The sequence below is a fragment of the Podarcis liolepis genome (genome assembly GCF_965112155.1).
Source record: "Podarcis liolepis genome assembly, chromosome: 15".
Lineage (NCBI taxonomy): Eukaryota > Metazoa > Chordata > Lepidosauria > Squamata > Lacertidae > Podarcis > Podarcis liolepis.
Genome location: NC_139566.1, coordinates 1,938,672 through 1,964,540, shown reverse-complemented (window position 1 = coordinate 1,964,540; position 25,869 = coordinate 1,938,672). Strand labels below are relative to the sequence as shown.

Genomic DNA, 25,869 nt, shown 5'->3' with positions numbered 1-25,869 from the left:
ACACTGGCCGAGATGACAGGCAGAATCCGTGATCAACGAAAAGAGACGGTGGAAGAAGAATGGAGAAAATTCAAAAGCTACCTTAAGGACTACTATAAACTTAATGAATGCTAAAATGTCGTGGTTTTCAGAGACAAAGGGGTACAGGGATATAAGGTTAGACTATAAAAGAGGACTAAGATGATTGAGATTGGAAAGTAACAATTGGGAGTTGCTAGTTGAACTACGGACATTGGGATGCAGAGAGGGGGGGTATGGGGAAGTCCAAGAAAAGAGGTTTATGAAAATATGTTTGAAACTATACGTGTATGTTTGTCATTTTTAATGTTTGTTTGTTTTTCTTAAAAATGTTGTAAAACCAATAAAAATTTTATAAAAAAAAAAAAAAAGAATCTTGCTCGATTTCCATTTTGGGGCTAACAAAACGAGACATCTTTTACTTACCAGGAAGGCTGCCAGCTGCTGGCTAAGTAATAGGAGTAATAACAACTGATGCAGTTGCTTAGTAGGCATCCACAACAATGCCATGAAGGTTCCTGCACGGTATCCACAAGCAGTGACTTCCAAAGAGAGGGCGCCCTCTACTGGCCTCTCTCTCTCTCTCTCTCTCTCTCTCTCTCTCTCTCTCTCTCTCTCTCTCTCTGTGTGTGTGTGTCTGTCTGTCTGTCTGTCTGTCTGTCTGTCTCTGCGCCTCCGCTCCCCACACTGAATGATTGAAGTCTCTGGCGAGAGAGGCGCTGCAGAGAAAAGCCGTCGAAACGTCCGGAAACATTTCTGGCGTTAATAAGGGAAAGCTGATCAGAAGAGCGGGGTCGAGATGCAGGATCCAGTCCACACTGCCCTGCCATAGCTGTCAACGTTTCCATTTTTTTAAAGGGAAATTCCCTCATTCCGAATAGGATTCCTCGCCAGAAAAGGGAAAAGTTGACAGCTATGTGCCCTGCTCTTGGCACACTTCTGCTGCTTTTTTTGGAAAGGTCTTTTTCGGAATGGGGTGCCCCAGCGGTGGAGAATGCCCCGTCCCTCGCCATTAAAACCAAGAGGAAGAGACGCCCCCTCGCCGGCACTCCCTGTTGCAAGGAGCCGGGAGGGGGGAGAGAGCTGCGCAGCGACAGGAACATTCTCCGACGGGCAGAGCCTCCCTGTTGCAGCTGTTGCTCTTGTTTCGGCAAGTCCTACGATGGAAGAGGGGACTCAGTGCTTGACGGGGACAGAAACTCCTCTCGCAATTTAATTTCTTAACATTATTCATTCATGAGCATAAGACTTTTCTTAATAGCCAGTCTTTGCAAAGAGAGCAATTCTTCTCCTCTCCCACAAAGCACATTCAGTGATACATTTCCGTAGAGAAGCAAATATGACTTTTTCTTGCGGACTTTTCCTCTTCAGAATGTTTCTGTACTTTCCTCTGTGTAAATCGCGCACTGTTTGTCCTGTAGAGCAACAAGACCTGCGCAAGCAGTTGGTGTTTCCAAAGGCTGGGGAAGAGACTAAGCATAATTGTATCTCACCGACATTTGCCCCTTGCAGTTGCCAGAATCCTCGGGAGAAGGATTTGGGAGCCAGCTGTATGCCATCTTCCCCTCCCCTCTGAACTGTATTTAAGCCAGGCTGCTTGGAGTGTAGCAAGACCCGTGCCAGAAATTTCATTCTCCGTTAATTCTTGTGTGTTGCTTTGTATCCATGTACTAAAGCCTCTGGGGTTTTTTTTTGGGGGGGGGGGATAATATTAAATTTATTCTTTTTTGGCCAAATTGTTTATTTCTGTCATTTTTTAAATTTACCATCATATTTTGTATTTTGTACATTTTTATTTCCAGTGCTCTTTATTTTGCGGTTTTCAACGTTTGCTGTGAGCCACTTTGAAGCTGTCCTTCTTACAGTGGTGAAAATGCCACAATGACCACAGGCAGAAGCTGAGCTCAACAGCAGCAAGTCTCCCCATTGGTGAGTCCCAGAAACAGCCAGTCTGGTGCCTCACTGCCGCTGATGCCTCCCTGCACTTCTGGAGAGATACGATGGTGGATTTTTCTCACAGAAGGCCTCTTCTTCGGACTATTGCTGTACTCTTCCTTGGGTAAGGACTTTGCTGCTTTCTCCCTCAAAAATAAAACAAAAACCCCACCTAAATGCATGGAGGAGTTTCATTTGTAATAAAGAGGGAAATTATTGGCAATATTGGTTGCTAGCACTCAGGGTCTCCTCTCCCCAGTTGGAACTCTCCAAGAACACACTTGTTGGCTTCAAAGGAAGCGCTGCCAGAAGGCTTTTGAAAGTTTAATTCTCTGTGTGATATTTCTTACTGAACTGAACTTGGGGGGACAATTTGTGTGTATGATGAAGGTGATTCATCTCCCCTGAAGGTGTGGAGTGAAATGGGATAAAAACACTGGCTATGGTGACTGCAAGTCGACCTCGTCTCTAGGACAGAAATGTTTTCCTGCAGGATTTTTTCCTGTGGTATGCCATTCATTAACCAATACAAAATAAATGTCAGTTAAGAGCAAGGGTAGGCAACCTAAGGCCCGGGGGCTGGATGCGGCCCAATCGCTGCCTCAGTCTGGCCCGCAGACAGTCCGGGAATCAGCGTGTTTTTACATGAGTAGAATGTGTCCTTTTATTTAAAATGCATCTCTGGGTTATTTGTGGGGCATAGGAATTCGTTCATATATTTTTTCCAAAATATAGTCTGGCCCCCCACAAGGTCTGAGGAATGGTAGACTGGCCCACAGCTGAAAAAGGTTGCTGACCCCTGGTTAAGAGCAAACAGCGAATTAGAGAAGCCAACCAATGAGCAGGAAAAGGCGACTGGGGATCTTGGTGGAACAGAATCAGTTTCTTCTCTGAACACTGTATTAATTTAACTTGTTTTCACACAAAAATAGTGCAGAATCATTTTTTCCTAAAACACACATGCATATTGTTTTCAGATTGCTGCTTAGAATAATTTTTCAGTGGGTTGGAGCTTTCTATGCTGAGTTTTCAGCAGACATTTTGCAAACTGCTTTGAGACTTTCTTACCACAAAGCAGTATATAAATCTTATGAACTGAAATAAATAAACTTTTGCTCCTTGTTTAGGGAAATTCTACTACTTCTTCATAATTTTTCCTTGTGACAATTACACAGAGCCAGATGTCCCCCAAAATATGACCAATCGGCAGCTTTGAAAAGACTTAAGCATTTAATCAATTGCTTTTCCCCCCTACAGATGAAGTTCAGACATTACTGAACAACAATGATACTAATTTCCACCTTTCTTTGTATCTCCTCCCCCACCACCTGCCCCTCAACAGAAGCTTTAAGGCATCCAGTGGGGAATCCAACCCATCAGGTGAATGGGATCCTGGGAGGATCTGTCTCATTTCCTGCCAACGTATCCCAAGGAATAATAGTGAAGAAAATTGAATGGGACTTCCGCCCGAAAACTGGTGGTCCGGGCCTTTGGCTTAGTGAAGACAGACATGGGAAACTAGATCACCCAAATCCCACTGAGCGGTTTGGAGAACGGCTAGACATGGCAAACCAGAAAATGTTGAGGATTAAAGACCTGGAGCTGAATGACAGTGGGATATACACAGCTCGTGTTTGGTTTACAAAAGTGCAGTTTCAGGTACAGAGTTTCAGCCTCACTGTTTATGGTAAGCTGTTATTTTCACTGTCTTGATAAAGGAATAGGATCAACAGCATTTTCTTACATAGGTACTGAGAGGCATGTGGGACATAGGCTTCATGTCACTTTTCATTTGTGTTCCACAGAGCCACTGCCAACGCCACAGATAGACCACCAAGGGGAATCCAAGACTCCAGGTGGATGTAATGTGACCTTGCGATGCCACACACCTGGAAGGAAAGATCTCAGTGTCTCCTGGGAAACAGGGGATCCACAAAGGGCCTTAGGAAAGAGTGTGAATCAGTACCAGGTTTCTGACAATGGCCGGGAGCTCCGTGTCTCCTTCTGGAACAGTTCTTTCAACTCCAAATTCACCTGCCTGGTCAGCAATCCTGTTGGTCAAAAGAGAGCCTCTTTTGACTTGCTCAACATCTGCCAGAGTGATGAAGGTGAGCAAACGTGACTCTTTTGTGCAGTCGTTTCCTCTTCAGAATGTTGCTGTACTTTGCTCTGGGTTGGTCCTACACTGTTTGTCCTGAATGTTGCATTCACAAAGTAAAGGAAGGATTGAACTCTGATTAATAAGAATACACACAGAGGCTTGAACCAGCAAGACTCTGGGAAGGGTGCGTATAATCGTTTCTCTCTGTGCTTGTCCATCAGATCTCCGCAGCCCAGGGCCCAGGCCGTTTTATTACAAAAGAACTTTTTACAGAGTGTTCGTAAGAACCAATCTGATTTCATAGAATCATAGAATCATAGAATCATAGAGTTGGAAGAGACCACAAGGGCCATCGAGTCCAACCCCCTGCCAAGCAGGAAACACCACCAGAGCACTCCTGACATATGGTTGTCAAGCCTCTGCTTAAAGACCTCCAAAGTAGGAGACTCCACCACACTCCTGGGCAGCAAATTCCACTGTCGAATAGCTCTTACTGTCAGGAAGTTCTTCCTAATGTTGAGGTGGAATCTTCTTTCTTGTAGTTTGGATCCATTGCTCCGTGTCCGCTTCTCTGGAGCAGCAGAAAACAACCTTTTTCCCTCCTCTATGTGACCTCCTTTTATATATTTGAACATGGCTATCATATCACCCCTTAACCTCCTCTTCTCCAGGCTAAACATGCCCAGCTCCCTTAGCCGTTCCTCATAAGGCATCGTTTCCAGGCCTTTGACCATTTTGGTTGCCCTCCTCTGGACACGTTCCAGTTTGTCAGTGTCCTTCTGAGCATTTCCACAAACCCACGTGGGGACAAAGTTAAACTACTAAAACTAATTAAGCCAAATATTTCTGGGGTAAACAAAGAACAGAACTAAAAAGAAGAGCATCTGGCAATCCCGGAGGTAATAAACAAGCAATACATATGATAAGGAGGATGACCAGGAGGACAGCGGATCATTATCACCTTCATGTGAGATCTGTTTCCTGGCCCTAAGATTAACACCCTAAGATTAATATATAAGAAACTACTTCAAATAAACTTGCCCACTATCTTTATGGCGCAGGATGCCTGCCTGGCGAAGCAACTGGGCTGTGTACGTGAGGAGAGAGAAATGGGCAGCAGAGGCAAAAGGGCATGGAAAGGGCATGAATGTAGAATCTTATAGGATTTAATCAGAAATTATTGTCAATATATCAAACCCAGTCAACACAATGTCTTCATCGTGGACACAATGGCTTTATGTATATTCTATAATTCCTCATGGTAATCCCATCTGACCCCTACACTGAAGAGCAATAAGACTTGTGCAAACAGCTGGTGTTTCCAGAGGCTGGGGAAGAGACTGACCATCAATGTCCAGCTGCCAGACTCCTCTGGAGAAGGATATGGGAGCCAGCTGTATGCCATCTTCCCCTCCCCTCTGAACTATATTAAAGCCGGCCTTCTTGGAATGTAGCAAGACCAGTGCCTGAAACTTTATTGTCAGTTAACTCTTGTGTTGTTTTGTATCCATGTACTTAAGCCTCCATTTTTTTGTGGGGTGGGGGAAGTAATATTGATTTTATTCAGCGTTTGCTAAATTGTTTATTTTTGTCATTTTTTAAAATTTACTGTCATATTCTGTATTTTGTACATTTGTATTTCCAGTGCTCTGTGTTTTTTAAAATGATTTGAATGCTTGCTGTAAGCCACTTTGGGCACAGCTCAAACAGATGCAAATAAATCAGTCGATACCAATCAAGAGGGCAGTAACTGAGGCAGCTGATCTTGGTTACTAGCACCCAGTTCCTGGAGAGGGTGGAGAGGGTGGTGCAGTGACAGAAATCTTTGTTACTGAGCTCAGTTTGTAGGACAATCCGCCTGACTGAAAGGTACAAGAGTAACACAGATACTAAGGAGGAGGCAGTGCCAGGGCTCGTTGGAAGTGAAAAAGAAGACAGGTGGGGACTGGCTAAGGGATGGTTACCAGACGTCCCCATTTCCCAGGAACAGTCCCCAGATTTACAAATCTGTCTCCAGACAAAATCTGCCCCCAGAATGTCCCCAGATTTCAGTTAATGTTTCCGGATTTATATTTTAATTGTTGTAGATTTATTAGTAGGGAATGAATGTTGTGTGATCAGTTCAATGGCACAAGACACATCATATGGTGACTTCTGGAGAGGCAAAATGGTGGGCGCCACGCCAGCGAGCAGCTTCTGAAACCAGCCAGAGCCACCTGCGCTACCAGGCTGGCTCCGGGCTGCTGAGGCTGCCACCACCGCCACCACTGCCAAGGGGGAATCGGGGATGCCCGGTGCATCATCTGGGAGAACAACTGATGCACACACACACACAACCCAAATCGAGCTGGGAGCGAGAGTGCCCAGCCAGCCAGCCAACTGCCCAGTGGTGCTCTGGGGCCAGGAAGAACCCAGAGCCGATGCAGGGAGAAGGAAGAGAGTAGAAGAAGGAAGAGAGAGGAAGAGGAAGGAGAAAAAAAGAGGGAAGCCCTGACCTTGCCCTGCCGCTACTGCCGCCGCCACTAGGGAGGAGAGGTAGGAGAGCCCTGGGAGGGCAAGGACACCTGGCTGAGCCCAGGTCTGACCTGAGCCTACTCCATGGCGGCTAGTGCTCCAAGAGAGCAGGCCAGGGCCCAGAGGAAGGCCGCGCGACAGAGGAGAACACAGTAGAGAAGGCATTACTTCTTATTTTTTTTTAAAAAAATGGGGTCCCTAGATTCTTTTAAAAAGAAAAAACTGGTAACTTTAGGCAGGTGTTTAACAACAAAGAAGCATGGTGAGCGTTCACCCTCTTTCTCCTCCTCCACTGATCCTTCCTGGTTTATAAGGGGAGGTACAAAGAGCAGGGAAAGGAGGAGTCAGAAAAAGGAGGGGAAACGCAGTTTTGCTTGAATGAGACGGGGAGGGAAATTGAGGAAGGAGGAACCGACAGTTGTGACACTTGCTGATAAGACTCTGTAGTAGGGCAATGCTTATAAGATGGATGAACAGGCTTATTTTAGAGCACCTATCCTGTGCAGAAAAATGAAGTTGTTCTCCTCACGGTGGTGAAACAGATGCCACAATGGGACGTGCACAGACAGGACCAGAGCTCAACAGCAGTAAGTCTCCCCATCTGTGACTCCCAGAAACAGTCTGGTGCCTCACTGTCGCTCATGGCTCTCTGTGCCTCTGGAGAGATACGATGGAGGATTTTTCTCACAGAAGGCCTTTTCTTCAGACTATTGCTGTACTCTTCCTTGGGTAAGGACTTCGCTGCTTTCTCTCTCAAAAACAAAACAAAAACAAAAATAAAGAAACCCCACCTAAATGCATGGAGGGGCACTGTGAGTTTGATTTGTCATGAAGGGGAAAATTACTGGCAATATTGTTTACTAGCACTCAGGGTCTCCTCTCCCCTGCTGGAACCTCCCCCTGGCTTCAAAGGAAGCTCCAACAGAATGCTTTTGAGAGTTTAATCGTGTGTGTATTATTTGTTACTGAGCTGAACTTGGGGGGGACAATCTGCGTGTATGATGAAGGTGTGCAGTGGAGCGAAATAAAAGCACAGGATATGATGACTGCAAGTCGACTTCGTCTCAGGGCAGAAAAGTTTTCCTGCAGGATTTTGTCAATCATTAACTAATACAAAATAAATGTCAGTTAAGAGCAAGCAGTGAATTAGAGGAGCCAACCAATGAGCAGGAAAAGGCGACTGGGGATCTTGGTGGAACAGAGTCAGTTGCTTTTCTGAACTCTGTATAAACTTATCTCTGTTTCACAAAAAATTGTGCATAATCATTTTTTCCTGAAACACACGCAGATGGTTTTTATATTGCTGCTTAGAATAATTTTTCACTGGGTTAGAGCTTTCTGTGTTGAGTTTTCAACAGACATTTTGCACATCTCTGATTTTGTTTTAAAACTTTCTTACAGCCAAGCAGTATATAAATCTTGTGAACTGAAATAAATGAACCTTATTTCCCTGTGTAGGGAAATTCTACTTCTTTTCAGAATTTCTCCTTGTGACAATTACACAGAGCCCGATGTTCCCCAAAATATGACAAAGGGACAGCTTTGAAAAGATTTAAGTGTTTAATGGATTGCTTTATTTACAGATGAAGTTCAGACCTCACATTATTTTATTTTAATCACCTGGACCAATCTTCACTCTGAGTTTTTCTGGATCCCAGTTCCTGGACACCAGATAGATGCCTATTGCTGGAGAACAAAGAGCACTTGATTTTTGGAATGTAACTTTGGACTTGTAACAATGTCCATCTCTTACAGTAAAGGGCCACATTTTTTGGACAGCTAAGAGAATGTAGTAAATGTTTTGCTAGTGAGTTGGGTATTTCCAGTGCCTCAATGTACAATTCAGCAACAGCTAAAATTAATATTGGATATTGTAAACTTTCTTTTATTTAGGTCCCAAATACCTGAGAGACTAGTTTCACCTTCCTCAAACATTTGGGGGGAGAGTCAGCCCAGGAGAGGACCTTCTTTGTGGCAGGCTGCTAAACTGCAGATGTCCCTCCCCACAGAGATGCTCCCGGCACCTTCATTGAAGAGTTTCCATTATATGTTGAAGATTCACCCTTTCACCATACCACTGACACCTGCAATATAATTTTTGGACCCTTACTATTACGTTTTAATGCTGCATTTTAAATGGTTGCAACCTGCTCTGGGACCTTATTATGGAAGATGGATAAGGAGCTCAAAATGATAATGATACTAATTTTCACCTTTGTTTGTATCTCCTCCCCCACCACCCTCCCCTCGCTAGACACTTTAAGCCATGCAGTGGGGAACCCAACCCATCAGGTAAAGGGAATCCTGGGAGGATCAGTCTTACTTCCTGCCAATGTATCTCAAGGAATAACAGTGGAGAAAATGGAATGGGACTTTTACCCCCAAAGTGGTGGCCTGGGCTTTTGGCTGGCAGAATTCAGTCATAGGAAACTGGAGCACCAAAGTCCCACCAACCGGTTTGAACAACGACTAGACATGGTGGATGAGACAACACTGAGGATCAAAGACCTGGAGTTGGATGACAGTGGCATCTACAATGCTCGCGTCTGGATAATGAAATCACAGTTTAAAGAACAGAGTTTCAACCTCACTGTTTATGGTAAGTTATTGCTTTCACTGTTTTGCTCATGGAATGGGATCAGCACCATTTCCCTACAAAGGTACTGGGAGGGGTGGGACATAACCCTTGTGCTGATTTCATTTGTGTTTCACAGAGCCAGTGCCAACACCACAGATACACTTTCAGGAAGTCTCCCAGACTTCGGAGGGATGCAGTGTGACCCTGCAGTGCCAGGCACCTAGAAAGGAAGAGTTCAGTATCTCATGGAAAAGAGGGAATCCCCCAAGGGCATTAGGAAACAGCGTGTATGAGTATCAGCTTTCTGACAGTGGAAGGAATCTCCGTGTCTTCTGGCGAAAAGACTCTTCGGACTCGGCGTTCACCTGCCTGCTTACTAATTCTGTTGACCAAAAGAATGCCTCCTTTGACTTGCTCAAAATTTGCCCAGGTGATGATGGTGAGCAAGTGTGACCTAGTCAGTGTATGGAGGAATAGCTGTGTTTAAGTGGGATAGTTCAGCTGGTAGAGCATAAGACTCTAAATCTCAGGGTTGTAGCTTTGAGCCCCATGTTGGACCAAAGCTTCCTACATTGCAGGGGGTGGGACTAAATGACCCTCCAACTCTCCAATTCTGTGATTTGTAGAAATGGTTGAATTGCTTTTTGCTTCCTGGGTATGTGATCTTCTGAATCTCTGTGTTTTATCTATTATCATGAACGAATCGGGTAACTGTTAGTTGCAATACAGTTTATAAATGAAAAATAAAAATAAAACAATAGGGGGAAATGAAATGCAAACTGAAATGATGGACCTAAACTCTGTGCCGAAGTAATCCAATAAAATCAATACAAATGGAACAGACTGGGACATTTGCTTAGCCTTCCAAGTCATGCAGGAAGGTCACTTTGGTGGTTGTTATTAGAGAATATTTCAAAAGACTCTCATTGCACATTCCAGGTGTACAGGTCGGACGCCAGAGACATCACATTATCTCCATTGTAGTTGTCATGTTGCTGTTCATGATCGTGGCTGCAGTGATGTGGATGAGGAGGAAGCGAAAATTCAAAAAGAAGAAAAGAGGTAGGGCCATCTCTTTCAATCTGTTTCCTGCCTCACCTGAGATGGAGGCTGCTTGTCAAATACACCTTTACTTTACTTTTGCTTATTTTGAGAGGCAGAAGTGGGTCCATGCCATGGAATAAATAATATGTCTCTTCAGATATTCACTCGTCGATACCGGAGGACATGGAGAGCTCTTCTGCACACCAGAACTCAGCAAGAAGTCCGCAACAAGATGGTGATAATCAGGTGAGATGAGCTCGTGAAGTGGTATAAAATCGTTATAATTATAAAATCGTTACAATTGTGATCTGTTCTTTTTTTGAAAAAAACAACAACACACAAAACAGATTACAAACAGGCAACAAGACTAAGCCACAACTAACCCTCTCCCTTACCCAACTCACTGATCAAGAGGGTGGTTGATTGATTTAAATTTATATCCTGCCCATCTGGCTGGGTGTCCTCAGCCACTCTGGGTCTTACAACATATATAAAAAGACAACAAAACATCAAATATTGGGGGGCAGGAACCTATACAAGCAACCAACAAACCAATAGAAACCACCATAAACAACAACAAACAGTTTGCAGTTATACCCAAATCAAAGTAACTGCCAACCCCAACTAAACATTTAACCAACACCAACCCAACAAAAATGAAATAGAGGAACCAAAATTAGAACATTTTAAATTAGAGCATTTTAAAACATTTTAGCCAGTTGCCCCAATCCAAGAATTGTTCCAGCAATGTCCCAGTGGCCTCCCAGGAGCCTCTTTTAGCTGTTCAGGGTGAGTCTGGACCCTATTCCCTAGGTCAGGGGGAAATGGGAAATTTATTATGGCACAAGGTAGGGGTAGGCAGCCTAAGACCAAGGGGCCGGATCCGGCCCAATCGCCTTCTAAATCCGGCCTGCGGACGGTCCGGGAACCAGCGTGTTTTTACATGAGTTGAATGTGTCCTTTTACTTAAAATGCACCTCTGGGTTATCTGTAGGGCATAGGAATTTGTTCATTTTTTTCTTCAAAATATAGTCTGGCCCACCACATGGTCTGAGGGATGGTGGACTGGCCCATGGCTGAAAAAGGTGGCTGACCCCTGGCGTAAGGCATTATTATGACATTTCACCTGTATTGTGGCATAGGTTTTTGTGAACAGGAATCCAGTTCATACAATTCATGAAGGAGAGGAAGGCAGCCTCTGCAAAGAGCCAATTCCCATCAGGGAAACATGCATACACAGTCAAACTGAGCAGGACTAAACCCTCCTCTCACCCACTGGTGAGCAGAGCATTCAGTCCTTCTGCCTGCAGGATTCTGCTTCTTCACAGTGAAAGGTGCATGTAGAACACTCCCCAGCAGGATTGCATTCTCCACTCAGCAGCTACTCTGGATGCCTTCTAAAATGCTAATTGTATCATCAATTCCAACTGGAATATGAAACAATAATTGAGACATGGACCTTGACTTTAAAAATGTCACGGCCAGCAGAAGCAAACTGCCTCCTTTTGTCTGCTAAAAATGGACAACTACACCCTAAATTAGCGTGAGTGATCCAGGAACCTGTACAACCAAATGCTAACCCAAAATGAGTGGAAATATTATATAGAGAAGGTGTCTGTGATCTTTCTTAGGGCACCACTGGGCTTTGCCAGATCCCCATTCTTCCCCAAGTTTATTTAGGTGGGTACAAATCCTCAGGGACATTTGAAAGTAGCTGCATCTGAATCCCTCCTGTCATGTTCTATAGCTGGTTCTGGTTCTCTCTGCTCCTGCAGGTTTTCTGTAACAGCACGGAAGTTTCAATGAGTTCCCCACCACCCTGGAAACCTTGTCCTTCTGTCTGTTCTGACTCTGCATCAGACCCAGAATCTTCAGGGAACGAACATTGCACCCCACAAGCCAAGGACCTGGAGGAGAAGGCACCCCTCTGGAAGACGGTGCTAGAGATCCCATTAAGGGACCATCAAGAGAGAGAACCACCGAAGACCCCTCCTGGCCACCAGTAGTGGCAGAACCATACGTACCCCAACACAAAACAGTGCCGGCAATGGCGCCAGGATTCCATTGTTGAATTAGCTGGACAAGGGTCAAAGCTGCCACCTAAGTATATTAATTAAGGTCATTAGTATAACAAAGGAAGCTGCTTATGCCTGGCTGGCAGTGAGAAAGAGTTGAGTGTGTGAGAGCTGGGCTAAAGCCAGAGAGTGAAAGCCATGCCTGATTTCTTTGTTTGTGTCTGTGTAATTTTTAGTTTTCAGTTTTACAGTTTAAAACATCAGTGACTTCCCTTCTTCTCTTTTCATGGTTCAATTTGCATACCATAAATCCCTGTATATTTTACATAAACGAAACCATTCAGTATTCCAATAATACATCCATCCAAACTTATTTACACTGTTGAATTTTTCTTAATGCTGCCAATGTTTTCTCCCCCCCCCCATATATTCAATAAACATTTTCCAATCTTTTTTAAATGTATCTTCTTCTTGTTCTCTTATTCTATTTGTTAGGTCTGCAAGCTGCACATATTCCATCAGTTTAAGTTGCCATTATTCTTTAGTTGGGACCTCTGTCATTTTCCATTTCTGGGCTAACAAAACATAGGCAGCAGTAGTGGCAAACATAAATAGCCTTTTTTACACCTGGGAATTTCTATCTGAAGTATCCCAACAAAAAGGACTCTGGTGGGGTTTTTTTGAAAGGTACTTTTGAACATTTTTTTTTTCAATTCATTATGGGTCATTTCCCAATACTCTTTTACCCTTTTACAGGTCCACCACATATGAAAGAACATTCCCTCAACCTCATTGCATCTCCAGTGCAGATAATCACTTATCAGATTCAGTCTTATACATCTTAGCAAGTCTACTCGGAGCTAAATACCATCTGCAAATCATTTTCAAATAATTATCCTTCAAAGAATAACATGCTGAAAACTTCAGATTGTTCTTCCAAAGTTTTTCCCAAAAATTAAGATCTATGTTGTATCCTATACAGTGGTACCTCGGGTTACATACGCTTCAGGTTACAGACGCATCATTCAGGTTACAGACTCCGCTAACCCAGAAATAGTACCTCGGGTTAAGAACTTTCCTTCAGGATGAGAACAGAAATCATGCTCTGGCGGCAGTGGGAGGCCCCATTAGCTAATGTGGTGCTTCAGGTTAAGAACAGTTTCAGGTTAAGAACAGACCTCTGGAATGAATTAAGTTCTTAACCCGAGGTACCACTGTATTAATAAATGCTGCTCTTCACATGCTTGTGAGCAGGATCAGAGCTACACAGAGTTCCTTGAAGACTGATCTGATCCTGTGAATTGCTGCTGCTGCCCCCATCTCCTCCTATTCCTAGCTTAAGACATTGATTTAGCTTAAGTTGCCGTTTTTCTTTGGTTAGGAATCTCGCTCGTTTTCCATTTGGGGGCTAACAAAACGAGATATATTTTCCTTATTATTTCGCTGCTGGCTAAATAATAGCAATAATAACGGATGCAGATGCTTAGTAGGCATCCACAACATACAGGTTCCTGCGCGGTATCCAACAGCAGTGACTTCCAAAGAGAGGGCGCCCTCTTCTGCCCCCCCCCCCCCTCTCTGCGTCTCCGCTCCCCACACTGAATGATTGAAGTCTCTGGCGAGAGAGGCGCTGCAAAGCCGTCGAAACGTCCGGAAACATTTCTGGCGTTAATAGGGGAAAGTTGATCAGAAGAGCGGGGTCCAGATGCAGGATCCAGTCCACACTGCCCTGCCATAGCTGTCAACGTTTCCATTTTTTTAAAGGGAAATTCCCTCATTCCGAATAGGATTCCTCGCAAGAAAAGGGAAAAGTTGACAGCTATGTGCCCTGCTCTTGGCACACTTCTGCTGCTTTTTTTGGAAAGGTCGTTCTCGGAATGGGGTGCCCCAGAGGTGGAAAAGGCCCCGTCCCTCGCCATTAAAACCAAGAGGAAGAAACGCCCCTCGCCGGCACTCCCTGTTGCAAGGAGCCTGGAAAGGGAGGAAAGACGCGCAGCGACGAGAACAACTCGCTTCTCCGACGGGCAGAGCCTTCCTGTTGCAGCTGTTGCTCTTGTTTCGGCAAGTCCTACGATGGAAGCGGGGACTCAGTGCTTGTGGGGGGCAGAAACTCCTCTCGCAATTTAATTTCTTAACATTATTCATTCATGAGCATAAGACTTTTCTTAATAGCCAGTCTTTGCAAAGAGAGCAATTCTGCTCCTCCCCCACAAACTACACCCAGGGATACACTTCGGTAGAGAAGCAAACATGACTTTTGCTTGCAGTCGTTTCCTCTTCATAATGTTTCTGTACTTTCTGGGTAAGTCGCGCACTGCTTTGTCCTGAAGAGCAGTAAGATCTGTGCCAGCAGCTAGTGTTTCCCGAGGCTGGGGAAGAGACTATCTTTGTCGTCCCTGACATTTGCCTCTTGCAGCTGCCAGACTCCTCTGGAGAAGGATATGGGAAGGCAGTTGTAAGCCATCTTTCTCTCCCCTCTGAACTGCATTTAAGCCAGGCTGCCTGGAGTGTAGGGAGACCCGTGCCAGAAACTTTACTGTGATAAAGCCTCGATGTGTTTTTTGGGGGAGGGTAATGTCGAATTTATTCTGTGTTTGCCAAATTGTTTATTTCTGTCTTTTTTTAAAAAAATACTATCATATTCTGTATTTCTTACATTTGTATTTTCAATGCTCTGTATTTTGATGTTTTGAACGTTTGCTGTGAGGCACTTGCTGGTTTAAAGGGGAGAGTATGGTACAGGTGGTACATGACCCCAGTCAAGCTTGCAAAAATATATCATTTGCCAGACAATAAGTGTTGGAAATGTAAAGAAAATGAAGGAACATTCTTTCACCTTTGGTGGACATGCCCAAGGGTTAAGGCCTTCTGGGAAATGATCTATAATGAACAAAAAAGGTATTTAAATATACCTTCCTTAAGAAACCAGAGGCCTTCCTTTTGGGCATTGTCGGCCAGAGAGTGCTAAAGAAGGATAGAACTTTCTTTATGTATGTGACAACAGCTGCAAGAATACTTATTGCCAAACATTGGAAGACAGAAGATTTGCCCACCCTGGAAGAATGGCAGATGCAACTGATAGACTACATGGAATTGGCAGAAATGACTGGCAGAATCCGAGACCTGGGAGAAGAGACAATGGAAGAGGACTGGAAGAAATTTAAGGATTATTTGCAAAAGTACTGTAAACTGTATGAATGCTAGAATGATGCAGGATAGAAAGATAATTTGGCATTAGTAACTTAGCGGAAAGAAATATGAAAATAACTGAATTATAAGACCAAAGATGAAATTTGACTAATATTATGTCAAGCTTAAATACTTAAATACTTGATAACAAAGGGTAAAATTGGAGACATAATATTTGAAAGGTACAAATTAAAACAAGATTTGAGAGAAGGTGAAGTACTGCTGAACATGACTTTCTAAACGGGAATGCAGGAAAGGGAGATGTGAGGGAGTCTGAAAAGAAGGTTATGGAAATCTGGTTTCTGAAACTTAATTATGTTGTATCTATTTTGTTCTGTGTGTATTTTTTATTTTGGTGATGCTGTTTTATGTGTTTGGTGTTATATTGTTTAAAACCCTTAATAAATATTTTATAAAATAAAAATAAAGGGGAGGGTATGATCTGCTGGGAAGCGACAGGACGGACGGACCGTTGTGTCCGCAAGTTCACGACTCTTGCGAATAAGACCCTGTACTCGGGCCACGCTTATAAGATGGATGAACAGGCTTATTTTAGAGCATCTATCCTGTGCAGACGTGGGTGGCGCTGTGGGTAAAACCTCAGTGCCTAGGACTTGCCGATCGTATGGTCGGCGGTTCGAATCCCCGTGACGGGGTGAGCTCCCATTGCTCAGTCCCAGCACCTGCCAACCTAGCAGTTCGAAAGCACCCTTAAAGTGCAAGTAGATAAATAGGTACCACTCCAGCGGGAAGGTAAACGGCATTTCCGTGTGCGGCTCTGGCCTGCCAGAGTAGCTTCGTCACGCTGGCCTCATGACCCGGAAGTGTCTCCGGACAGCGCTGGCCCCTGGCCTATAGAGGTGAGATGGGTGCACAACCCTAGAGTCTGTCAAGACTGGCCTGTACGGGCAGGGGTACCTTTACCTTTTATCCTGTGCAGAAGAATGAAGTTGTCCTTCTCACAGTGGTGAAACAGAAAGGGAAGCCATCAGGCAGGACCTGAGTGCAACATTAGCAAGCTTCCCATAGATGATTCCCAGAAACGGCCAGTTTGGGGCGTCACTGCCACTCATGGCTCTCTGCAATCCACAATCCACGACTTTGGATTTTTCTCACAGAAGACCTTTTCTTCAGAGTATTGCTGTACTCTTCCTTGAGAAGAAGAAGAAGAAGAAACCCACCTAAATGTATGGAGGGGGCACTCTAAGTTTGATTTGGCATGAAAAGGGAAATCATTGATAATATTGTTTTCTAGCACTGAGGGCCTCCTTTCCCCAGCTCGAACCCTCCCAGAACACCCTGGGTGGCTTCAAAGGAATCTCCAAGAGAAGGCTTAATTCTTCTTGTCATATTTGTTACTGAGCTGAAGGGGGAGGGGGGAGAGACTGCATCTATGATGAAGGTGATCATCTCCCCTGAAGGTGTGGAGTGGAATGGAATCTCTAGGACAGAAATGTTTTCCTGAAGGATTTCTTCCTGTCATGTGTCAGTCATTCACCAATACAAAAGAAATGTCAGTTAAGAGCAAGCAGTGAATTAGAGGAGACAACAAATGAGCAGGAAAAGGCGACTGGGGATCTTGGTGGAACAGAGTCAGTTGCTTCTCTGAACTCTGTATAAACTTATCTCGGTTTCATGAAAAATTGTGCATAATCATTTTTCCTGAAACACACACACATGTGGTTTTTATATTGCTGCTTAGAATAATTTTTCACTGGGTTAGAGCTTTCTGTGTTGAGTTTTCAACAGACATTTTGCACAGCTCTGATTATGTAAAGTGCTTTGAGGCTTTATTAAAACCAAGAAGTATAAATCTTGTGAACTGAAATAAATGAACTTTTGTTCCTCGTGAGGGGAAATTCTACTTATTTTTCAGAATTTTTCCTTGAGACAATTACACAAAGCTAGATATTCCTAAAATTTCAGCACTGCAAAGCTTTGAAAAGATTTAAGTGTTTAATCAATTGCTTTTTCAGACTTCACTAAAAGAGGATAATGATACTAATTTCCACCTTTGTTTGTATCTCCTCCCCCACCACCCTCCCCTCACAAGACACTTTTAGCCGTGCGGTGGAGAACCCAACCCATCAGGTGAAGAGAATCCTGGGAGGATCAGTCTTGTTTCCTGCCAATGTATCTCAAGGAATAACAGTGGAGAAAATGGAATGGGACTTCTACCCCCAAAGTGGTGGCCTGGGCTTTTGGCTGGGGGAATTCAGCCACGGTAAACTGGAGCACCCAAGTCCCACTGACCGGTTTGGACAACGGCTAGACATGGTGAACGAGACAACACTGAAGGTCAAAGACCTGGAGTTGGATGACAGTGGGATCTACAATGCTCGCATCTGGTTTATGAAATCACGGTTTCAAGAACAGAGTTTCAGCCTCACAGTTTATGGTAAGTTATTCCTTTCACTGTTTGGCTCATGGAATAGGATCAGCACCATTTACAACATAGGTACTGGGTGGGACCCAAACTTTATGTTGCTTTCAACTGTCTTCAACAGAGCCAGTGCCAACACCACAGATGCTCCATCAAGAGATATCCAGTAATCTAGAGGGATGTAATGTGACCCTGCAATGTCAGACACCTGGAAGGGAAGAACTCAAGGTCTCCTGGGAAAGAGGGAATCCCTCCAGGGCCATAGAAAGCAGCCTGAATGAGTTCCAGCTTTCTGATAGTGGAAGGCAACTCCATGTCTTCTGGAAGACCATACCTTTTGACTCCACATTGACTTGCCTGGTCAGCAACCCTGTCAGTGAAAAGAGAGCCTCATTTGACTTGTCCCACATCTGCTCAAGTATTGGAGGTGAGCAATGTATCTTTATCCAGAGTTGCTGTTTGGGGTCTTATATTGCTTACACCCTATGGGGATTCAAGGAGAGACATTCATATATGCAAGCACCCCTCTTCACATGCTTGTTGACCAGTGTTAGAGCAAATCCAGTCCTGCTTGAAGATTGCCCTGACCCATCTGAATTGCTGCTTCTGCTTCTTCCTCCTCCTCCTACCCCAAGGTAAATAAATCACATCTGGAGCAGGCAAAAGTGAAGGCTGCAGCAATGTCTGACTGCATACAGGATTGTGCTGTAATTCTGGATCCAGCCCTATGGCTACATCACCCAGTAGCCAGCGTGGTGACTTGCAGAGGCTGCCAGACTCTACCCAGCAGCATAATCCCTGCCCATTGGGCCTGCTGGCTGGAGCTGATGGAAACTGGAGTCCAGCAACATCTGGAGAGCAACACATTTCCTGCCCCTGTTTCAACACCTCTTTTCATGTCTTGCCTTCATCTCACCGGCTTCTTGCATCCTAACGGAAGGTATTTTTGTTTTGGAAGTCTGTCCTGGCATTTCATTCATTCTGCTTCTCTCATGTAGGATAATCACTTTGCTTGTTGCTATTGAAGCATTTTCAAGAGTCTCTTATTGCACATTGCAGGTGAACACATTGGAACCCAGAAGATCCTGCATCTTATTTCTGGTCTCTCTGCAGTTTTTTTGTTGGGAATTGTGATTCTGCTTGCAGTATGCCAGTGGAGAAAAAGGCATCAAGGAGGTAGAACCATCTCTATTAATCTTCTTCCCATCTCACCTGGGATTGGGGCTCCCTACCAATATGCCTCTACCTTTACTGTGTTTATCATGAGAAGCAGAATTAGGTCAGTGTCATGGAATAAATATTGTTTCTCATGTTACATTCCACAGAAATTGTCTGTAGGCTTCCATAGAAGGGGCAAAATTTTATTGCACACCAGAACTCAGAAGAGAGGCTCTCACAACTTTTCAGTTAAGATGAGCATGCAAAGCAGGGATGATGCTAGATAATCACAATGGAAGCAACCAGTATGTTTGGGAAGTATTTATTATGCATAAACATATTTTGAAAGTTGTAATTTAATATTTTTAAAAACCAGTGAAATGCAAAACAGAATTCAGGCAGCAGGACTCAGCCATAACTACTCCTCCTCTTTACCAATCCCCTAATCGAGGGAGAGACAGCCAGTCTCTGCAAAGAGCAGCCCAGGTCTGGTTGCAAGAGTGTTTCCAAGCAGCCTCACATTGTTCTTAGGTTGTGTGTGCCTATTCCCATCAGGGAAACATCCACACTCAGCCAAACTGAGCAGGACTGAACCCTGGTTCAACCGTCCTGGCTGTGAGGGCCTGGTTTCCCACAGGGAAAGGGCTTTTGAAACAACACTGAACAGGATTGCACCCTTCACTCACCAGCTATCCTGGACTCTTACTAAATTACTAATTTTATCATTAATACAAACTGGACTCATATAATAACTGAAACACAGACTTTACCTGTCAGAGCTGCTTGAAGATCCTAGCTCACAGAGGATCACGCTAGCCAGCGGTCATTAAGTAAAAGTCTTTATTGAATTACAGTTTCCATTCTCACGCTGCTGCGCGCAACTCTACGCCTAGTAGCTAGGTCGGCGAAGCTCCGTCTGAGTCTCCGCCCTGTGTGCACCAACTTAATATCCTAGCCTTGCTCCACCTTTTCCTCCTGACTGTCCTCCTCTGGGTCCCTCTACCCCCCGGGGCTTCTTCCTTCCGGGATTCTTCTGACGCTGACCCAGACCCTCCTGCCTCCTTGCGCCGGGCTTTAGGACCTGGCTCTCTTTCGGGGCTGCTTACTGCGCCGCCTTCCTCTGCATTTGAACTTGGCGCGCGCGCCCAACCTTCCACTTTCCTCTCAACCGTTTCTTCGCTCCCCGATGGAGGTGTGGCCATCCCCGACTCATGTCCTCCCTCCTGTGGAGGTGTGGCCACTCCTGACTCATGTCCTCCCTCCTGTGGTGAGCTGCCAGCGCTTCCCCCCTGGCTCCCTTCCTCTTCCCTGCTTCCTGGCGGTGACGCTGGTCCCGATTTCCAGCTGCTCCCCCCTGAGTCCTCTCTGGCTCTGTCTTCCTGGGGTGCCCCCCTAGACTCCCCCCTTGCCCTCGCCACTGGTGCTCCTTTCTGTGAATCCTCTGATTCACTGGAAAGACTAGGAGATCTCGGGTCGTCGTCGTCACTCATCTTTTCTTCTGCCTCCTCCCCTTCGCTCTCTGTTTCCTCCCTTGCCCGTGCTTCTGCTCCTAAACCCCTGACATCCATCCCCCCCTCGAAGCCCCCCATTCCCCCCTCCCCTCCTTCCGGTGCTGGAGCTGGGGGCTGCTGTTGCAAAGGGACGAACGTCGGGTATCGGTCGCTTCCCGTGGCAGGCCTCCATCTGAAGTCTCCCGGGTCTTCCTCCCCGCTCTCGTCGACGACAGTCACCTCCGCTTCCATCTCTGTGCCGCCGTGCTCGAAACCAGGGTCGTCCCCGAAAACGTCCATGTCCGTCTCTCCCTCACTTCCTCCTGTCGGTGTTGCTCGTCCTGGGCCTTCCAGCCACCGTCTGCGCCACTGCTCCTCTGGCCTATCGTCCCACCAATACGAGGGTTCTGATGCAGATCCCGAGGGTGACCCCTCCGGGGAACGGACGTCTTGTGTCGGGTCCTCGTCCGAGTCGAACCCCCGGAAAGTGCTGGCCGAAAGTGTGGGCGTGAAAAGCCAGTCGTCAAAATATTCTGCTGGCATAGGTCTATGGGGAAAGAGGGCATGAAACTCGTCTTTGAGGAGAGGTTCGTCCAAGGCGTAGCCCGGCACCCAGCTGTTCGCACTGGCCGGGGTGCCCTCCCTGGCGAGAAAGTATTCTACCCCCTCTTCCCCCCATCTGGAGTCCAAAATCTCAGTGACTTCGTTGATGCGCTCCTTCTGTGCCACTTCCGCGTGCCCTGTTCTGTCTCTGACCGGACTCGGCGCTGTTCCGGGTTCCTGGAACCTGTGCGGTGCCTTGTAGGGAGTGAGCACCGATCTGTGGAATACCGGATGCATTCTGGAACCCTCCGGAAGTGCCAGTCTGAAAGCTACCGGGTTGACCTGCTCTTCGACTTGGTAGGGCCCCAGTTGCTTATGCCCTAGTTTCTTCTTGGCCAACGACCTGGCCGGCACTGCGTGGGCTGCTAACCAAACCCAGTCTCCCACGTGGAGCTCTTCTCCAACCCTTCTGTGCTTGTCCGCTTGTACCTTGTATGCGTGCTTGGCCAGCTCCAGGTGGCGCCTCAGCTGATCGTGGACCTCCTGCAGCTCCGACGCGAACGCATCTGCTGTCTGCGGCTCCCCCTCCCCCATTCTTTCCAGTCCCGGGAAGGTTCTGGGGTGCCTCCCGTTGTTGGCGAAGAACGGCGTGACCCCCGTGGACACGTGCTTCGTGTTGTTGTAGGCGAACTCGGCAAGCGGTAGGTAATCCACCCACGTCGCAGGCTGTTGATTTGCATAACATCTCAGGTACTGCTGCATGATGGCATTGACCCGCTCCGCTTGCCCGTTGGTCTGCGGGTGTCTCGCCGACGCCAGGTTGATCTTGACGTTCAGGAAGCCCATCAGCTTCTGCCAGAAATTCGAGATGAACTGCCGCCCCCGGTCGGACAGAATAGACCGTGGCAGACCATGAACCTTGAACACGTGGTCTATGAACAGTTTGGCGGTTTGCTCCGCCGTGGCCACCTTCGCACACGGAATGAAATGCGCCATCTTGGAAAACAGGTCCACCACCACCAGCACTGCCGTCTTGCCCCTTGAGCTGGGCAGATCCGTGACAAAGTCCAGAGCCACCCTTTCCCAAGGTTCGACCGGAGTTTGCAGCGGTTCCAACAGTCCGGCCGGCGGTTTGTGCACTGGTTTGGCCCTCTGGCAGGTGTCGCACCTCGCCACGTAGTCTGCGACCTCCCCTCTCATTCCAGGCCACCAGAAATCCCTGGCTACTAATTCCACCGTCTTCTCCTTGCCAAAGTGCCCGGCCGTGGGCGCGTCGTGCAGCTGCTGCAGCACCTTGGCTCGAAGTTCGTCTCCCGGCACGTAGATGGCCCCTTTTCGGATGAGCAATCCATCTCGTAGCCGGAAACCGTCGGCCGCTGCCTTGCCCCTCTGCACCTCTGCCATCTTTGCTTGTGCGAAGGAGTCCTCCTGCAACGCACGTCGCACCGCCTCTAGGTCCACGGTCGCCGCGGCGCACGCCCACACTGCTGGTGCGAAGATGTGCATGGCGGCCGCTGGCGTTGCGTCCTCCAGATACTGTGGCTTACGGGAGAGAGCGTCTGCCATGACGTTGGTGTCCCCCGGGACATACTCTATTCGGAAGTCGAAGTTTGCAAAGAACTCAGCCCAACGTATCTGCCTCTGGTTCAGGAACTGTGCCGTGCGCCAGTGCTCTAGATTCTTGTGGTCCGTGCAAACCTGCACCGTGTGCTTGGCGCCGATCAGAAAGTGCCTCCACGCCTTGAACGCTGCGTGAATGGCCAGCAACTCCCTGTCCCAGATGGTGTAGTTCTGTTCGGACTTGCTGAGCTTCCTGGAGTAAAACGCTCCCGGTCGCCACACCCCCTGCGGGTCTTTCTGCAACAGGACCGCCCCCACGGCTCTGTCCGAGGCGTCTGTCTCCACCCTCATCGGCTTGCTGGGGTTGACATGAAGCAGCTGCTCTTCCGACGCGAAGAGACGCTTGAGTGCCTGAAAGGACTGCTCCGCCTGCGCTGTCCAAACGAACTTCTTCTTCTTGGAGCTAAGCGTGTCAGTGATGGCCGCTGTCTGCATCGCGAAGCCCTTGATAAACTTGCGATAGAAGTTCGCAAAGCCGACAAACCGTTGGACCTCCTTCCGGTTGCGCGGACTCTTCCAATCCAATACCGCTCGAACCTTGGCGCTGTCCATGGCGAGCCCCTTGTCAGACAGCTTGTAGCCCAGAAAATCCACCTCCGGCACGTCAAATTGGCACTTCTCCAGCTTGGCGTAGAGCCTATGTTGCTTTAGCCTGCTCAGCACTTCCTTGACGTGTCCGTCATGCTCCTGCTGCGACTCCGAAAAGATCAGGATGTCATCTAAGAAACAGACGCACGTCTTGTAGAGAAGTCCCGCCAACACGTGATGCATAAACGCTTGAAAAACGTGGGAGCCATTTTGCAATCCAAAAGGCATAACTCTATATTCGTAGGTCCCCAGTGGCGTGAACATGGCTGTCTTCCACTCATCTCCTTCCCGCATGCGAATGAGGTTGTACGCCCCCCGCAGGTCCAACTTGGTGAACACTCTGCCCTTCCGTACCTTTGCGAGGAGGTCGTCAATACGGGGCATGGGGAAGTCCGATGGCCTAGTCAGACTGTTCAAAATCCTGTAATCCACTACCAGTCTCTTCTGGGGCGTGTCCCGCTTCTTAACAAAGAATACGGGACTGCCCCCCACTGCCCTGGACTCCCGGATGAAGCCACGTTGCAAATTATGGTCAATGAACTCTTTGAGTTCCTGCAGTTCGTCCTCTGACATGGAATACAGTTTCCCTTTAGGCAGCGCCGCCCCCGGCAGCAGGTCAATTTTGCAGTCATATGGTCTGTGAGGGGGTAGCCTGTCTGCCTCCTTCTCGCAGAAAACTTCCAAAAATTCAGCGTACTTGTGTGGAATCGCTTGCAGCGTGCCTAGCAGCAGCTGTGACTCCTCTTCCTCTCCTTCCTGCCTGGGCACGATGCAGTGTTCAGCACAAAAGGAAGAGCCGAAGGTCAGCTGCCTCTGGTACCAAGCCATCGCTGGGCTGTGCTTGTCCAGCCAACTCATGCCCAATACAATGGGCGTGTCAGATAGTCGAGTGACGTTGAAGCTGATGATTTCTCTGTGATTCCCAAGTCGCATCACCATTGGTGGCGTCTGCTTCACCACTTGCCCCCCGAGCAGCTCCCTGCCATCCACCGTGACAACCTGCAGGGGCAGTGTGGCCGGCAGCAACTGCACAGCGTGCCTGTCGACAAAGTCCTGCCCTATAAAGTCCGCATTGCTGCCTGAGTCAATGGTGATTGGCACGTCCATGGTGATTCCATTGGGCAGTTGGAGAGACGCTGTGAGCCTCACTACTGGTTTGGGCGGGAGGGGGTTCACGGGCTGTAAAATCGCTGGGGACTGCGTCACTAACACGTCTGGCTGGGCCCCAGTGCCTCTTCCTCCAGCCAGACTGCGTCGTTTCCCTGCTGTGGTCCTCCTTGCTGTGTTGCTGCAGTCACCATTGCTGAGGCTGCAGTGAGCTTGTGGGGCCTCTGGGGACACTCTTTCGCCATATGCCCTGGCTCCTCACAGACGTAACACTTCCTGTTCCCTCTAGGAGGCTTCGCTTTCACTGCTGCTGGTGCTAGGGCTCTGGTTGCTGACTGAGCCCTTGCACCTCCCACCTCCATAGGTTCGGCTCCTCCTCCTGGCGGAGGCGTGGATTGCGCCCGCGCTGCTTCCCTGGGAAAGAAGGAGGGGCCCCCGGCTGGTTCGCGCCCTCCACGCCCTTCGTCCCTGTTCCACGGACGTCCTTCCAGCCTCACCCCCACTGCCAGTGCCCTCTGAACGACCTCCTGGGTGGTTCGGGGTCTCTCCCCCCTGGCGATCTCATCTTTAATCGAGTTATGCAGCCCCTCCCAAAAGAGGTCTCTTACAGGAGCCGAATCTCTGTCCCATTCCAGGGCACTGACCAAGGCGAAAAAGCGGGCATGGTACTGCCTGACGCTGGCCCTCCCTTGTCTCAGCCCATGCACCTCCCTCCGTGCAAGATCCACGTCAATACTTGATAAAAAACACCCATCCATTGCTTTAATAAAGGCATCTGCATTCTGTAGCGCCGGATCCTTATCTCTCCATAAATTGCGTAGCCATGCTCTCGCATCCCCATGCAGATGGGACATGATGAACCCCACTCTCTCTTGTTCATCTCTAAAGTCTTTATGCAGCAGTTGCAGTGCGCACAGTACGTCGGCTCTAAAGTTGGGATACTGTTGCAAGGTCCCATCGAAGTGAGAGACCAGCCCGCCTGTCCGTCTCGCCAACCCAATGCCCTCCTGCCGGGGTGTCTGCTTTGTCAGCACGTCTAACCTGACCTGGAGATCCCTGCAGGCTGCGGCTGCTTCCTCCTCCCTCTTCCTGGATGCTAGAGCCTCGGCGTTCAGTTGTGCCACCGCGTTTCTGAGTTCCTCTATCTGCTGCTCAGCCGTCATGTCGTCTGCCGTTCGTGAGCTTGCTAGTAGGCACCTGTGTCTCTCCCCTCCTCGAGGCTGTAGATGCCCACAAGTAGAGACGGAGCTTACTGTCAGAGCTGCTTGAAGATCCTAGCTCACAGAGGATCACGCTAGCCAGCGGTCATTAAGTAAAAGTCTTTATTGAATTACAGTTTCCATTCTCACGCTGCTGCGCGCAACTCTACGCCTAGTAGCTAGGTCGGCGAAGCTCCGTCTGAGTCTCCGCCCTGTGTGCACCAACTTAATATCCTAGCCTTGCTCCACCTTTTCCTCCTGACTGTCCTCCTCTGGGTCCCTCTACCCCCCGGGGCTTCTTCCTTCCGGGATTCTTCTGACGCTGACCCAGACCCTCCTGCCTCCTTGCGCCGGGCTTTAGGACCTGGCTCTCTTTCGGGGCTGCTT

General features: G+C 47.5%; 2 protein-coding genes and 1 long non-coding RNA gene across 9 annotated transcripts; all 3 read left to right on the top strand.

Annotated features, from left to right (window-relative positions):
• The first annotated feature begins 691 nt into the window (after window positions 1-691).
• LOC310694247 (SLAM family member 6-like) lies at window positions 692-19,701 on the top strand. Of its 5 annotated transcripts, none has more exons than XM_083477300.1 (5): window positions 1,096-1,412; window positions 17,448-17,792; window positions 17,902-18,204; window positions 18,837-18,953; window positions 19,103-19,698. In XM_083477300.1, exons 1-5 carry the CDS (start codon window positions 1,358-1,360, stop codon window positions 19,123-19,125), a joined length of 843 nt encoding a protein of 280 aa, XP_083333426.1. In that variant the 5' UTR covers window positions 1,096-1,357; the 3' UTR covers window positions 19,126-19,698. The 5 variants fall into 5 exon arrangements, 3 of the variants coding, with proteins under 3 accessions (XP_083333425.1, XP_083333426.1, XP_083333427.1); XR_014519574.1 differs by adding an exon at window positions 18,413-18,717 and having other exon boundaries at window positions 1,097-1,412; window positions 18,837-19,701; XM_083477299.1 differs by having other exon boundaries at window positions 692-1,412; window positions 18,837-19,700.
• On the top strand, window positions 1,420-12,664 carry LOC310694192 (T-lymphocyte surface antigen Ly-9-like). 3 transcript variants are annotated; one of them, XM_083477151.1, is made up of 8 exons: window positions 1,420-2,077; window positions 3,296-3,640; window positions 3,759-4,061; window positions 8,823-9,167; window positions 9,283-9,585; window positions 10,086-10,208; window positions 10,348-10,436; window positions 11,966-12,664. In XM_083477151.1, exons 1-8 carry the CDS (start codon window positions 1,990-1,992, stop codon window positions 12,194-12,196), a joined length of 1,827 nt encoding a protein of 608 aa, XP_083333277.1. In that variant the 5' UTR covers window positions 1,420-1,989; the 3' UTR covers window positions 12,197-12,664. The 3 variants fall into 3 exon arrangements, with proteins under 3 accessions (XP_083333277.1, XP_083333279.1, XP_083333278.1); XM_083477152.1 differs by having other exon boundaries at window positions 1,802-2,077; window positions 9,283-9,576; XM_083477153.1 differs by lacking the exon at window positions 10,348-10,436 and having other exon boundaries at window positions 1,801-2,077; window positions 11,966-12,109.
• Window positions 4,065-5,673, top strand: LOC310694378. Its single transcript, XR_014519638.1, has 2 exons — window positions 4,065-4,126; window positions 5,413-5,673. It is a non-coding gene; the product is annotated as an uncharacterized lncRNA (long non-coding RNA).
• Window positions 19,702-25,869: the final 6,168 nt, after the last annotated feature.

Bases quoted from the DNA above. Each gene is read 5' to 3' on its own strand.
- LOC310694247 (XM_083477299.1), top strand. From the start codon at position 1,358: ATGACTTTTTCTTGCGGACTTTTCCTCTTCAGAATGTTTCTGTACTTT. The intron at 1,413-17,447 runs GTAAATCGCGCA...TCCCCTCACAAG, and splicing joins GTTTCTGTACTTTCCTCTGT to ACACTTTTAGCCGTGCGGTG. The intron at 18,205-18,836 runs GTGAGCAATGTA...TGCACATTGCAG, and splicing joins CATCTGCTCAAGTATTGGAG to GTGAACACATTGGAACCCAG.
- LOC310694192 (XM_083477151.1), top strand. From the start codon at position 1,990: ATGCCTCCCTGCACTTCTGGAGAGATACGATGGTGGATTTTTCTCACA. The intron at 2,078-3,295 runs GTAAGGACTTTG...GCCCCTCAACAG, and splicing joins ATTGCTGTACTCTTCCTTGG to AAGCTTTAAGGCATCCAGTG. The intron at 3,641-3,758 runs GTAAGCTGTTAT...TGTGTTCCACAG, and splicing joins TTTCAGCCTCACTGTTTATG to AGCCACTGCCAACGCCACAG.